The 15,851-nt window shown below is 42.1% G+C and overlaps 1 protein-coding gene across 1 annotated transcript in view; it reads left to right on the top strand.

Annotated features, from left to right (window-relative positions):
• Nucleotides 1–15,851, top strand: part of THEMIS (thymocyte selection associated) — a 107,154-nt gene that overhangs the window by 69,431 nt on the left and 21,872 nt on the right. Inside the window, exon 3 of the mRNA XM_004609099.2 lies at nt 4,270–4,719. Coding sequence (XP_004609156.2) covers nt 4,270–4,719 — 450 coding nt within the window. The remainder of the gene's footprint in view (nt 1–4,269; nt 4,720–15,851) is intronic.

Genomic DNA, 15,851 nt, shown 5'->3' with positions numbered 1-15,851 from the left:
GACCACAATAATTTGTAGAATTTTCTAATTTGGTATCAGAAATTGGACTTGGGCCTCCTGCATACAAAGCCTTCTTTGCATTAGCTTAGCCCAATGAGCTCTATCTCTTTGACCCCATGACTATGTCTACATCCATAAGTAGTAATACTCTTTACAGTTATTAAAGGATTATCATGAGGCAAATGATGACAATGAAAAAACAATCAAAACTTGTAAATTTATAATTTGTTTGTTTTGGCGTCACACCCTGCAGTTATCCAGGCAGCGTCGGGGGCCATATTGGATTCAGGTGGATAAAACTGAGTTGTCTATGCATAGAACAAGAGCATTATCCAACATACTATTTCTCTGGCTCAGAAACTAGTACATTTATTTAAAAATTTTCACTGTTTACTATGGCTATTTTTCCCGAAACCTAAAATTGAGGGGAAATTTTTAGACTAAATATACTTCATGACTAATTCTGAACATGATAATTTATAGAATTTTCTAATAATATTTTAAATTTGCATGCTTTGGGGGCCCAAGAGATAATAATAGTGGGTAGGACGCTTGCTTCACACATGGGCAACTCAGATTCATTTCCCAGCATCCCATATGGTCCCTGGAGCATTGCCAGGAGTAATTCCTGAGTGCAGAACCAGAAGTAGCCTCTAAGCATTGCAGATATGGTCTCAAACTGAAAAAAAAAAAAAAGAAACAAAACATAAAAGTAAGTTCAGCATGCTATTGAGCCAGAGTTCAGGGGTTAGAGTACTTGCTTTGTTATAGCCAACCTGGTTTGATCACCTCATAGCATGGTCTCCTGAGCACTACCAGGAGTGACCCTGTGCACTGATCCAGGAGGAGACCCTGAGAAAAGCCTGGTTTGTCCAAAGCAAAACTGATTGACTGTTTATGAATGAATAGCAGTAAAGTTTCAGGTTTCTGTATTAATGTTTCAGCACAAACTTTGCATGTGGGGCCTGGGGTTTGAGATCCAGCACCACAGGCTCCCCGAGTAAAGTCAAGTATGACCACAGAAACCCCAAGGACTCGCAAATATAACTTCCATCTCAGTCAAGATGAACAGTACCCATTAATCTTTTGATATTTTCACTGTTTGTGACAATTGTTTCTAAAATTGTGACAACAAATTTGGAAATATAAATCTATTTTTTTCTCCTTTATTACTAGCTTCATGCGACTGCATATTGGCATATTATATAATCACTCTTTTGACATTTGTTTTATTTCTTTCTGGAGAATAATAAATTATATATGTATCCCCAAAATAAAAGGATTATAATTTTCATACTCGTGATGTGAGTAAAGAGAGGCTTCTAAAATTTCAGGGCTAAGACGAATGGAGATGTTACTGAGACCGCTTGAGAAATCAATGATCAACGGGATGATGATGATGATGATGATGATGATGATGATGATGATGATGATGATGATAATTTTCATGAGGAAGGTGGAAGAAAAGTTGGTTAAATTTAAAGCTTGCACTGAAAAAATAGTACAGGGAATAAAGTGCTTGATCTCCATGCAGCAAACTCTGGTTCAATCCCCAGCACTGCATATGGTTGACTTGAAAACTGTCAGAAGTGTTCCCTGAGCGCAGAGCAGGAGTAAGCCAGGAGAATCACCAACTATATCCTAAACACACTCCTCCCAAATTTAAAAATGATCAGGCTGATGGTGTTATAGTTTATTATGAAGTTTAAGTTTTAATATGAAATCACATGTAAAATATATAAAGTGCATATTGTATAATATATGACTACTCAGTTTAGTAAATGATAATAAATGGTTGTTTATTAGAAAGCGATGTTTAAATTGACTTCATTAGTATATAGACATATAGTTAATCAAATATATTTTGCTGTACTCTGCTACTTGGTATGCTAAAAAGAGCACTTCATCATCTTCTAAGGAAAAACACACAGATTCATGGATAGCTTTTTCCTGCAATAGAGACATTCAGCAAGGCAGCACTGAAGTATGTGATTAACAGGAAATAATGGTGACCCTTAGGGTTTCAAGCTTTTTCTATTTCAAAACATTTTAGATCTTTTATTAGCTTAAGTGAGCCCAATTCCCCAAGAAAGAAGATATTGAATTAATTCTTCAGTGACTTATGTCATCAGTACAGCTAGGATAAAAATAAAGCTGTGTGTCTACTATTTATGAGATTCTAGGTAGCTATATTTTAAAGTTACTTCATAAAACTGTTGAATTTTCTATAATGTGATAATGATGGAGGACTTTCAGAAATAAATCTTTACACATAGATAAATGAGACTAAATGTGTGCCTATACACCCACACACATAAACATACACACACAAATTTATTTACTGTAGTAAACTCAAGAATACTATTTTATTGGATTTTACCAAATATATAGCACAATAAAATAAGAAGTCGCATCAAAGTAAATTGTTTAACCCACTGTCTTCACACCATGCAGTTGATGAGCACCATTGAATTTTTAAAGGTTTTCAGGACACATTTCACAAACTTTTTTACTTATTTCCTACCAGGATTATATGGCACATCTTTTCAGGAAGTTTATGAGTTTGAAATTGGGTTTATAATTGAAAGCTTGTATTTTTCATACAAGACTTGACCATTTTAAAAAGCTAATCATAAATCTTTGTACTTTGTTTTTATGAGAAAGTATAACCTGGTTAATAATTATTTGCTATGTAAATGAATTCTATCAGGATATATTTGTTGGCAAGCAAGTTAAATTGTTTTCCTTATAAGTTAAAATTTTGGATATTTTTTAAAAATGTACTTTCTTAAGAGTACAAATTTGTGCATAATATAATGAATAATTTACTTTAAGTATTGAAACATATACCTAGTTTTTTCCCATAGCCTTATTTTGTCTGTAATTTATTAAACTCTGTCCAATAAGTTTTTGAAAGAGATACAAAGCAGATGAGCCCATGCAATAAAAGTAAAATAATTCAAAGAGAATTAAACAATAAAATATACAAGCATAAAAAATTGTATCTGAAACAGTAAAATATCATTACATTAGTTATTGTTCTAACAGTGTTAAACCAAAGTTTTCAGTGAAGTTAGGGCAAAACTAGAGAATGAAATATGTATATTCAAGATTACTATTCTAGCACAATGATCTCATTGGTAATTTCCAAGAAAATTCACATTGAACACTATTGTAACTTTGTATATTATATTGTGATTTATTAAGGGATGTTTACCCAAGAGTTTTATGGTTAAAGAAATTTGGGAAAGTCTGCATGAATTATTCCTGTCTTGAGATACAGTGCAGCTAAATTTTCTGAGTCATCAAATCAATTGCAAATTACAGAGGTCTTTTATTGTTCTAAGAGACACAAAAAGAAAATTTGCTATATAAAATTCAGTGTCTTTAGACATAATCAAAGCATTGTTCAATGATCATCAGTATCTAGTTTTAGGTATGTAGCTTTGTTAATATTAATTTGATCCTGAAACATTTTCCTTCTTAAATCTCTCTTAATGTTTGCATGTCTGAAAAATGTTTCAATTTAAACACCAATTTAATCAGTCTTTTAGTCAATTTTTTAATTTGTTTATTGTTATTTAATTTAAAAATTGGAGTGCCATTCCTTGCACTGTCCAGGACTTACATTGGCTCTGCACTCAGGAATACTCCTGGGACCCTACATGGTGCAGGGGATTGAGCCCAGGTGAGCCGTATGCAAAGCAAACATCCTAGCCATTGTACTATCTCTCTTTAAAAAAAAAAGCTACAAAATATGTGCCAGAGAAATCAATTGCTTCTATCAAGATCAAACAGCCAATATCTCATCCAGATTTTTAATTTCCCTTTTTCTACTTTTCCTTTGTCTAATGTGATACCAGGATCTCATGATCCAGGAATCTACAGGCAATTGTTAAAATTTTATCTAGAAAAGTTTAGGATTAAAATAACTATCTCTAAATTTGAAATCATATCAGTTACTTTATAACTATGATCATAATTATTACTATAGGTGCCACACCTGGTGCTGTTGAAGGTAAGGAAACACTTTTGGCTCAGTGCTTGGGGATTGCTAAAGTAATGTTTGGCAGACCAAGCTGTGTGGGAATGAATCCGTCTAGGAGCAAACACATGCAAGTCTAGTCTTCTACCACTAAGACCATGTCTGACCCAGATCCTGACTTTTAAAAACCATGCTATACAGCCTTTTATAACTCTTATTATTGTAACTTTCTTATGAGAACTTTAATTGTAAGAATGCTCTTTAATTTAAACAATTCTTCTTAGGTCTTTTCAAAGTTGTGGCTGATAAAACTCCTTACCGTAATATGGAAGAAATTATAAGGACCACCCATATTGGACTAGGATGTCCTTGTTTCTATCTTCAGAAGGATATAAAACTGAAAAGTCTCATTGTAAAGCAGGGTGAGAAAATCAAGCTCTACTCAGCTGAAGAGATCAATGGAGAAACAGTGGTGAAATGTGGACTGACAAGGAATCGTCGATCTTACAGATTTACTCTACCTTTATCACAAGAAGGAGAATTCTATGAATGTGAAGATGAATATACTTACACTCTACAGGAGATTGTTGAATGGAAGATCCCCAAGAATAGAACACGAACTGTGAAACTTACTGATGTTTCAGATAAGTGGGACTTAATCAAACCATTCCCTAAAGGCTTTAATGGTGCTCTGATACTCAAGCCTGTTTATGAAATTCAATGTTTGATGAACTGTAAGTATCCTCTGAGAGTGATGTTCTATGAGTATGAACATTGAAAGAGAAAGATTTGAGAGCATAAAATAAGGCTTTCCTATTTAATTTTTTTTTACCATAGCCCTCTTTCTAACTTTGTTAACTTGATATGCATTCCCATCTATCAAGTTAAAAATCTCTCCAAGGCACGAGATTTTTATTTGTTGGTCCCTTCGATATCCTGGAAGAACAAAGGAGGCCATAGCCTGGTTGAAAAAACTCCAGTTCTAGTAATGGTGCTTTAAAAAAAGTATGCACACACACAAACACACACAATATACATATAAGAAAATGTTGTGCCCATAAGAGAAATGCTGGTACTAAATCCTCTGAGAGTTGTCTTCTTCTATAAATAAAATCTACAAGTACTATCCAAACATAAGATGCTGTAATTGTCAATTGTCAGGTACAGGATAGATAAAGTATTGGTCATTTTTATCATGGCCAGAAACCCTCCCAGTATTTTGAATAAAGCACATTTTAATGCTGCTTAAGTGGAGAGTAGTCAGTGAGAGAGATAAAGATGCAAAGTTCCCTTAATGTTTCCGTTACTCCAGTTTTTGTGACAGTCTTTTTATTCAGTCACCTATAACTGCTTATAAGTCTGTACTGACCCAGCCCCTCTGTTATTTTTGAGGGGGCACACTCAGTAGTGCTCAGGAATTACTCTTGGTTCTGCACTCAGGAATTACTCCAGCCAGTGCTCTGGAAACCATATGGAATGCCAGGGATCAAACCTGGGTCAACTGCATACAAGGCAAATGTCCTACTCGCTGTACTATCTCCAGCCCCAGCCCCTCTGTTCTTAAAAGAAAATTATATGACTTATTAATTTACATAGTGGAGTATTTTAATATGCACTTTTCAAGGGGTTGTTTTCCTACAAAAATGAAAATTATTGTTTCACTGTATCACTGTCATTCCATTGCTCATTGATTTGCTTGAGCGGGGGCAAGTAACATCTCCATTCGTCCCTGTCACGTTCAGGGTCAGGGGAATGAGGCCCATTGTTGTTACTGTTTTTGGCATATCGAATACGCCACGGGTAGCTTGCCAGGCTCTGCCATGTGAGATTCTGCATTGTTCTCTTCTGGGAGCTTTGTTTTATAGTCTCTGGATCTTGGGCATTGATGAGATTGGTGCCAGGGGCCATTTGTGGGTGTGACTGCCACACTACCAACCTAATGGAAAACTGGGGATCTGGGTGGAGGAAGCCCAGTCCTGATCTGAGCAGGCTTGGAGATCTAAGCCACAGGTCCCGCATTCCTGGGTTCCTCTGTCGGTTCCTTCATGGGTGAATTAAAATAACTAGAGAAATATTTGTTGCCCTAAAAAATTAATGCATTCAATTGTCATATTATATCTCATCGTAGGGGAACATATAGAACAGTTATAGCTTGCAGTCAAAAATACTGGAATGTAACTTAAAGTTAATAGCAGTAGGTGGTAAAACTGGGAGAATTCGGATCCTGACCAATCTCCATCCTGCAGGTAAACAGGCAATCCCTTGGAGAGCCTGCCTCAGCGCGGAGAAGTCCCCTCCCCGCCCCCTGCCCGCCGCGGCTCGGGGCTTCTCCTGAAGCCCCTGCCGGGCACCTGTCCGCCGCCGCCGTCGGATCCTGACCAATCTCCATCCTGCAGGTAAACAGGCAATCCCTTGGAGAGCCTGCCTCAGCGCGGAGAAGTCCCCTCCCCGCCCCCTGCCCGCCGCGGCTCGGGGCTTCTCCTGAAGCCCCTGCCGGGCACCTGTCCGCCGCCGCCGTCGGATCCTGACCAATCTCCATCCTGCAGGTAAACAGGCAATCCCTTGGAGAGCCTGCCTCAGCGCGGAGAAGTCCCCTCCCCGCCCCCTGCCCGCCGCGGCTCGGGGCTTCTCCTGAAGCCCCTGCCGGGCACCTGTCCGCCGCCGCCGTCGGATCCTGACCAATCTCCATCCTGCAGGTAAACAGGCAATCCCTTGGAGAGCCTGCCTCAGCGCGGAGAAGTCCCCTCCCCGCCCCCTGCCCGCCGCGGCTCGGGGCTTCTCCTGAAGCCCCTGCCGGGCACCTGTCCGCCGCCGCCGTCGGATCCTGACCAATCTCCATCCTGCAGGTAAACAGGCAATCCCTTGGAGAGCCTGCCTCAGCGCGGAGAAGTCCCCTCCCCGCCCCCTGCCCGCCGTGGCTCGGGGCTTCTCCTGAAGCCCCTGCCGGGCACCTGTCCGCCGCCGCCGTCGGATCCTGACCAATCTCCATCCTGCAGGTAAACAGGCAATCCCTTGGAGAGCCTGCCTCAGCGCGGAGAAGTCCCCTCCCCGCCCCCTGCCCGCCGCGGCTCGGGGCTTCTCCTGAAGCCCCTGCCGGGCACCTGTCCGCCGCCGCCGTCGGATCCTGACCAATCTCCATCCTGCAGGTAAACAGGCAATCCCTTGGAGAGCCTGCCTCAGCGCGGAGAAGTCCCCTCCCCGCCCCCTGCCCGCCGCGGCTCGGGGCTTCTCCTGAAGCCCCTGCCGGGCACCTGTCCGCCGCCGCCGTCGGATCCTGACCAATCTCCATCCTGCAGGTAAACAGGCAATCCCTTGGAGAGCCTGCCTCAGCGCGGAGAAGTCCCCTCCCCGCCCCCTGCCCGCCGCGGCTCGGGGCTTCTCCTGAAGCCCCTGCCGGGCACCTGTCCGCCGCCGCCGTCGGATCCTGACCAATCTCCATCCTGCAGGTAAACAGGCAATCCCTTGGAGAGCCTGCCTCAGCGCGGAGAAGTCCCCTCCCCGCCCCCTGCCCGCCGCGGCTCGGGGCTTCTCCTGAAGCCCCTGCCGGGCACCTGTCCGCCGCCGCCGTCGGATCCTGACCAATCTCCATCCTGCAGGTAAACAGGCAATCCCTTGGAGAGCCTGCCTCAGCGCGGAGAAGTCCCCTCCCCGCCCCCTGCCCGCCGCGGCTCGGGGCTTCTCCTGAAGCCCCTGCCGGGCACCTGTCCGCCGCCGCCGTCGGATCCTGACCAATCTCCATCCTGCAGGTAAACAGGCAATCCCTTGGAGAGCCTGCCTCAGCGCGGAGAAGTCCCCTCCCCGCCCCCTGCCCGCCGCGGCTCGGGGCTTCTCCTGAAGCCCCTGCCGGGCACCTGTCCGCCGCCGCCGTCGGATCCTGACCAATCTCCATCCTGCAGGTAAACAGGCAATCCCTTGGAGAGCCTGCCTCAGCGCGGAGAAGTCCCCTCCCCGCCCCCTGCCCGCCGCGGCTCGGGGCTTCTCCTGAAGCCCCTGCCGGGCACCTGTCCGCCGCCGCCGTCGGATCCTGACCAATCTCCATCCTGCAGGTAAACAGGCAATCCCTTGGAGAGCCTGCCTCAGCGCGGAGAAGTCCCCTCCCCGCCCCCTGCCCGCCGCGGCTCGGGGCTTCTCCTGAAGCCCCTGCCTGGCACCTGTCCGCCGCCGCCGTCGGATCCTGACCAATCCCCACTCTGCTGCTTAGGGGCGTGTCCTCATCTCAGGGGGCGTGGCCTAAAAAGTGGGCGTGGCTTCTTTACGGAGCGGCCAACGCTAACGCGGCCGCAGTTATTCTTTGCTACCTCAGCTCAATCCGTACTGTGGATTCCTTTGAAAACTCACTTTTGCGATCTCAAACATTTACGAAAAATACCCATTAGCTTAGGCTGACACTATAAAAGCTATCAGTGAATAAGGGAAGTTTAGCACAATCGGAGCCCCTTCTTCCCACAAAAAGGAAGAGGAATAAAGAACTACAAGGTGCCAGCTCTGCACTTCCGTGACAATATGAAGAAACAGCGAAAATCCCCTCCACCAAGAGAGGGAGAAGAAAAGATACTAGAAACCTCAAAACAGTCTCCCAACATCTACGACCTCTCAGATAAACAATTCAGAGAGGAAATATGGAGGAGAGTCGACCTACTCCAAGCAAATATGGAACAGACATCCAATAAATTAAGGGAGGAGATGAATCAAGCGCTGGAACGGTCTACCAAGAAAATACAGGAACAAATGAGAGCAGAAATGAGAGCAGAAATTTCAAACCTTCGAACCGAAGTCTCACAAATAAAGCAATCGGTAGATGAAATAAAAATCTCACTAGATGCCCTCAACAGCAGAATGACTACAGCCGAAGACAGAATCAGCGAGCTTGAGGATGAGCTGCAGAAAGCTTACAGACAGCAACAAATCATGGCCAAAGACCTCAAAATGGCTATAGAGCGAATCAGAGCCCTGGGGGATGACTTCAAGAGGAACAACATAAGAATCATTGGAGTACCAGAACCACAGGGAAGTAACCCCAATGAAAAAAACATAGTCAAAGACATCATCGCTAAGAAATTCCCAGAGCTGGACAAGGCAGGCGTCCAGATACAAGAAGTCCGAAGAGTGCCAGCAAAAAGAGACCCAAATAAAAAGACTCCAAGGCATATCATAGTCAGAATGGCGGATGCTGTAGATAGAGACACAATTCTACAAGTAGCAAGGTCAAAGAGGGAAATCACATACAAAGGAGCACCCCTCAGATTTACGGCCGATCTGTCAGAAGAAACCCTCCGAGCCCGAAGACAATGGTGGGACATAGTGAAAAAACTCAATGAAATGAATGCCTCACCAAGAATACTTTATCCGGCTAAACTCTCACTCAAACTCGAAGGAAACATACACTACTTCTCGGATAAACAACAGCTCAGGTCCTTCATAGACTCAAAACCAATCTTGAAAGAAGGTCTAAAGGGGCTACTGTAAGGCAAGGAGGAGCCCCATAAGAACAACAAATCCCACAGAAAGATGACACAAAACCACATCACAATAATCTCTCTCAATGTCAATGGCCTAAATGCACCTATCAAGAGACACAGAGTAGCTAAATGGATCCGGAAATTAAACCCAACATTCTGTTGCCTGCAAGAAACACACCTGAACAAACAGAGTAAACATAGACTCAAAGTCAAAGGATGGAAAACAATCCTCCAAGCAAACAACCCCCTTAAAAAAGCTGGAGTGGCCATCCTGGTATCCGACAACATAGATTTCAGGATGAAAAAGATCAAAAGGGACAGCGAAGGTCATTTTCTGTTTATCAAGGGATATGTACAACAGGAAGAAATCACACTCTTAAACGTATATGCTCCTAACGAACGACCGGCTAAATATTTAAAACAACTCCTAACAGACTTCAAAGAGGACATCACTAACAGCACAATTGTAGTCGGAGACTTCAATACGGCCTTATCACCTCTAGATAGATCCACAAGAACAAAACTCAACAAGGAAACACTGACCCTGAATGAAGAAATTGAAGAGAGAGGCCTAATAGACCTATACAGGGCCTTACACCCCAAAAAGAAAGAATACACATTCTTTTCCAGTGCACATGGAACATTTTCAAAAATAGACCATGTACTGGGCCCCAGAACATACCTCAATCGAATCGGAAAAATAGAAATTGTATCAACCATCTTTTCAGACCACGATGCGCTGAAGATAGAAGCTAACCACCCACAAATACGGAAAATCAAATCAAACACCTGGAAATTAAACAATTCCATGTTGAACAATGAGTGGGTCAAGAAGGAAATCAAGGAAGAAATCAAAAGATACTTAGAAACAAATGAGAATGAAGACACGAGCTACCAAAACCTATGGGACGCAGCTAAAGCCGTGTTAAGGGGAAAATTTATAGCTCTCCAAGCATTCCTCAGGAAGGAAGAAAGGACCCACATAGATAGCTTGACTTTACAACTCAAGACCCTAGAAAAGGACCAGAAAAAGGACCCCAAACCAGACCGAAGGAAAGAAATAATAAAAATTAGAGCAGAAATTAATGACATCGAAACCAAAAAAACAATCCGAAAGATCAATGAAACAAAGAGTTGGTTCTTTGAGAAAATAAATAAGATTGATAAACCGCTAGCAAGTCTCACAAAGAAAGAAAGAGAGAAAACTCTAATAAATCGAATCAGAAATGAAAAGGGGGACATCATAACAGAAACCAATGAGATTCAAAAGATCATTAGAGACTACTTTGAAAGTCTTTACGCCACAAAAAAGGAGAACCTAAAAGAAATGGATGGATTCCTTGATTCCTACAATCTCCCAAGACTGAAGAAAGAAGACCTGGAATACCTGAATAGACCCATCAATGTTAAGGAAATTGAAACGGTAATCAAAAACCTCCCCAAAAACAAAAGCCCAGGCCCAGATGGTTTCACTGGCGAATTCTTCCAAACATTTAAAGAAGACCTATTGCCTGTTTTCCTCAAACTTTTCCAGGAAATTGAAAAAACAGGAACTCTCCCAAACAGTTTCTATGAAGCACATATCTCCCTAATACCAAAAGCAAACAAAGACACCACTAAGAAAGAAAATTACAGACCAATTTCCCTGATGAACACCGATGCGAAGATCCTCAACAAAATACTAGCAAATAGGATCCAACAACTCATCAAAAAGATCATACACCACGACCAAGTGGGATTCATCCCAGGGATGCAAGGATGGTTTAACATTCGGAAATCAATCAACATAATCCAGCATATCAACAAAAGGAAAGATAAAAACCATATGATCATATCAATAGATGCAGAGAAAGCATTTGACAAGATCCAACATCCTTTCATGATGAAAACCCTTGCCAAAATGGGGTTTGGAGGAACTTTCCTCAAGATAGTCGAAGCCATCTATCACAAGCCTACGGCAAGCATTATCCTCAACGGGGAAAAACTAAGGGCCTTTCCTCTGAGATCAGGCACAAGACAAGGATGCCCACTCTCACCACTCCTCTTCAATATAGTACTGGAAGTACTTGCGATAGCTATTAGACAAGAAAAAGAGATTAAGGGCATCCAGATAGGAAGGGAAGAAATCAAACTCTCACTATTTGCAGACGACATGATACTATATCTAGAGAAGCCTAAAACCTCTACTAAGAAACTCTTAGAAACAATAGACTTATACAGTAAAGTTGCAGGCTACAAAATCAATACCCAAAAATCCATGGCCTTCATATATGCAAACAATGAGGCAGAGGAAAGGGACATGAAAAAAGCAATCCCATTCACAATCGTGCCCCAGAAAATCAGGTACCTCGGAATCAGCTTAACCAAGGAAGTAAAAGACCTTTACAAAGAAAACTACATAACGCTACTCCATGAAATCAAAGAGGACATGAGGAAATGGAAACATATACCCTGCTCGTGGATAGGGAGAATCAATGTTGTCAAAATGGCAATACTCCCTAAAGCATTATACAGATTCAATGCGATCCCTATAAATATACCCATGACATTCTTCAAAGAAATGGATCAAGCAATCCTAAAATTCATATGGAATAACAAACGTCCAAGGATAGCTAAAACAATTCTTGGGAAAAAGATGATGGGAGGCATCACCATCCCCAACCTCAAACTTTACTACAAAGCAGTAACAATTAAAACAGCATGGTACTGGAACAAAGGCAGAGCCGTAGACCAATGGAACAGGGTGGAATATCCCTACACACAACCCCAAATGTATGACCATCTAATCTTTGATAAGGGAGCAAGAGAAGTGAAGTGGAGCAAGGAAAGCCTCTTTAACAAATGGTGCTGGCACAACTGGACAACCACATGCAAAAAAATGGGTTTAGACCTTGACCTGACACCATGCACAAAAGTCAGATCAAAATGGATTAAAGACCTCAACATTAGACCACAAACCATAAGGTACATTGAAGACAAGGTCGGCGAAACCCTCCACGATATTGAAGATAAGGGTATCTTCAAAGGTGACACGGAACTAAGCAATCTAGTAAAAACAGAGATCAACAAATGGGACTACATTAAACTAAAAAGCTTCTGCACCGCAAGAGATACAGTGACCAGAATACAAAGACTATCCACAGAATGGGAAAGGATATTTACACAATACCCATCAGATAAGGGGTTGATATCAATGGTATATAAAGCACTGGTTGAGCTCTACAAGAAGAAAACATCCAACCCCATCAAAAAATGGGGCAAAGAAATGAACAGAAACTTTACCAAGGAAGAAATACGAATGGCCAAAAGGCACATGAAAAAGTGCTCTACATCACTAATCATCAGAGAGATGCAGATCAAAACAACCATGAGATACCACCTCACACCACAGAGAGTAGCACACATCCAAAAGAACAAAAGCAACCGCTGTTGGAGAGGATGTGGGGAGAAAGGGACCCTTCTTCACTGCTGGTGGGAATGCCGACTGGTTCAGCCCTTCTGGAAAACAATTTGGACGACTCTCAAAAAATTAGATATTGAATTCCCATTTGACCCAGCAATACCACTGCTGGGAATATATCCCAGAGAATCAAAAAAGTACAATCGAAACAACATCTGCACATGTATGTTCATCGCAGCACTGTTTACAATAGCCAGAATCTGGAAAAAACCCGAATGCCCCAGAATGGATGACTGGTTGAGGAAACTTTGGTACATCTATACAATGGAATACTATGCAGCTGTTAGAAAAAAGGAGGTCAAGAATTTTGTAGTTAAGTGGATGGGCATGAAAAGTTTCATGCTGAGTGAAATGAGTCAGAAAGAGAGAGACAGACATAGAAAGATTGCACTCATCTATGGTATATAGAATAACAGAGTGGGAGACTAACACCCAAGAACTGTAGAAATAAGTACCAGGAGGTTGACTCCATGGCTTCGAGGCTGGCCTCACGTTCCGGGGAAAGGTCAACTCAGAGAAGCGATCACCAACTACATTGCAGTCGAAGGCCATGTGGGGGAAGGGAGTTGCGGGCTGAATGAGGGCTAGAGACTGAGCACAGCGGCCACTCAACACCTTTGTTGCAAACCACAACAGCTAATTAGAGAGAGAAAGCAGAAGGGAATGCCTTGCCACAGTGGCAGGGTGGGGTGGGGGGGAGATGGGATTGGGGAGGGTGGGAGGGACACTGGGTTTACGGGTGGTGGAGAATGGGCACTGGTGAAGGGATGGGTTCCCAAACTTTGTATGAGGGAAGTGTGAGCACAGAAGTGTATAAATCTGTAACTGTACCCTCACGGTGATTCTCTAATTAAAAATAAAAAAAAAAAAAAAAAAAAAAAAACTGGGAGAATTGTTTACACCATCTAGGGCCAGGACATAATGGCCACTTTTCATCTAGGGCCATCTAGGGCCAGGACATAATAGGGCCACTTTTCCTATGCATTGGAATTGTTTTGAAAAGAAATTGAATTATAAATATTTGACAACATAAAGGAGTACATAGAAATATTAGGTGAATGGGTACCCTTTGGATATTTCAATTTTTATTTATCTCTGCTCTATTTATTGGTTACTTATACAATGTTGAAACATTGTTGTTAATTTTGAGCTATACTTGCTTATTTATTTTGTGCATGGCACTCTCAAGCAGTGGTCAGGGGGCCTGGTGTTTGCAGTGCCAGTGACCAGCAGGGAAACCCAGGAGGAGCTCAGGGCTGGGAACAGAACCGGATCCCACACCGGCAAATCATGTTTCTCAGACCTCTGTGCTCTTTTCCTGGCCCGCTTCGGATTTGGTTTAGAACTGAGAAAACTACGGTTACAGAGAAAGTTACTTTTCTTATTCTTCTTATTCTGCTGCTAGTTATCTCCAAATGCAAAATTATCAGAATAGATGTTACTTTCCTCCTCTTAGGTACATAATAGATAGCACTTATTTATTTTAAGAAACTTCATTTTGGGGGCTGGAGCAATAGCACAGCGGGTAGGGCGTTTGCCTTGCACATGGCCGACCTGTGTTTGATTTCCAGTATCCCATATGGTCCCCTGAGCAGCGCCAGGCATATTTCCTGATTGTGACGCCAGGAGTAACCCCTGAGCATCACTGGGTGTGACCCAAAAAAGAAAAAAAAGAAGAAAAGAAACTTCATTTTATAAAACCACTGGAATCTTCTATCACAAAGTTGAAAATAATGGCCAGTCCAGGACCTATGAATTTAAACAATGTACTTGCATTTAATGAGTTTAGATTAGGAATAAAGAAAGGCATCTTTCTAATGACATTTTGGGAATAGGAGATGGTCCTAGGAAAGAAATAAAGGGAAGTGGGAGAAGCTTGAGGATATGCAGGTAACCGAAGATGAAAGCTGATAGGAGAAAAGAGAAAGAGGAGATTGCTACAGGTACCTAAGCCTGGGATGGGAATGTAGAACCAGAGGGACAGGCTCTTTAAATATGTGGAAAGGGTTTATCCATGGTCTGAAGCACACAGTGGTAAAGGGTTATTTTTGCCTTTTAAGAACAGAGTCAGAGGAGTTAGCATGGCTCTCAGGTTTGTGATAGAGTTCTAGATATTCATGCACTATTGATATCAGAAGAAAGAAAAAAATGTAGCTGAATCTTAATGAGTAGTTAAGAAGCAATAGGATTCAGACATCAATTGCTGGGGAAAGACTCAGGCTTCTGGCTTAACATGACGGTTGGAGAGTGGTGTTGTTTATTGAATTTAAAAACAACAGAAATGATTTTAACAGAACTATTTACTTGGAGTTTAAAAAAATAGTTTCCTGTTCACTATGATCCTAGAAAAATAATTTTGGTTAAAATAAGATCCTTCAAAATATTATAGTACAATTTCTATTTTTTAGTGATATTAAAATTTCATATGGATTTTAATTATTTTCAAGTTTTTATTTTGTAAGGAATGGTTTAAATAATTTTGGAATAGATGCCCTGTGAAACTGGGTCTACAAATTTACTGGCTGTAGACTATTCCCCAGAAATAGTGGGTGAGTATTCAGTGCAAAATTCCTCATTAATTTTTTTTTATAATGGTAGGTGTTTTTCTTTTCTTTCATTAATTTGTTGAGATAGCTCCCAAGTGGTTCTCAGGAAATTCAGGACCCCAACTATATATCCTTGGGCACATGATTTGATGCAAGGTTCCAAGGATGTAGTACTGCTCAGGTTCTAGGTGCTAGGGATTACTTAGTCATTCCAGTGATGCTTGGAAATCCTCCAACATCACACTGTGTGGTGTCCAGGGGCCTTTATGGCTACACCCAAAGATGTTTGGGAGACCTTGTGGTGATAGGAATTGAATTTAGGTAGGTTGCAGAGAGTTCATGCACATTAGCCATTGTACTATATGGTCTGAGAATTTTCTTTAAAATAAACCGTTTCCCCC

This window comes from Sorex araneus, chromosome 4 (assembly GCF_027595985.1).
Source record: "Sorex araneus isolate mSorAra2 chromosome 4, mSorAra2.pri, whole genome shotgun sequence".
Classification (NCBI taxonomy): Eukaryota; Metazoa; Chordata; class Mammalia; order Eulipotyphla; family Soricidae; genus Sorex; species Sorex araneus.
Note: the sequence above shows the minus strand (reverse complement) of the source record. Positions and strands in the feature narration are given on the sequence as shown.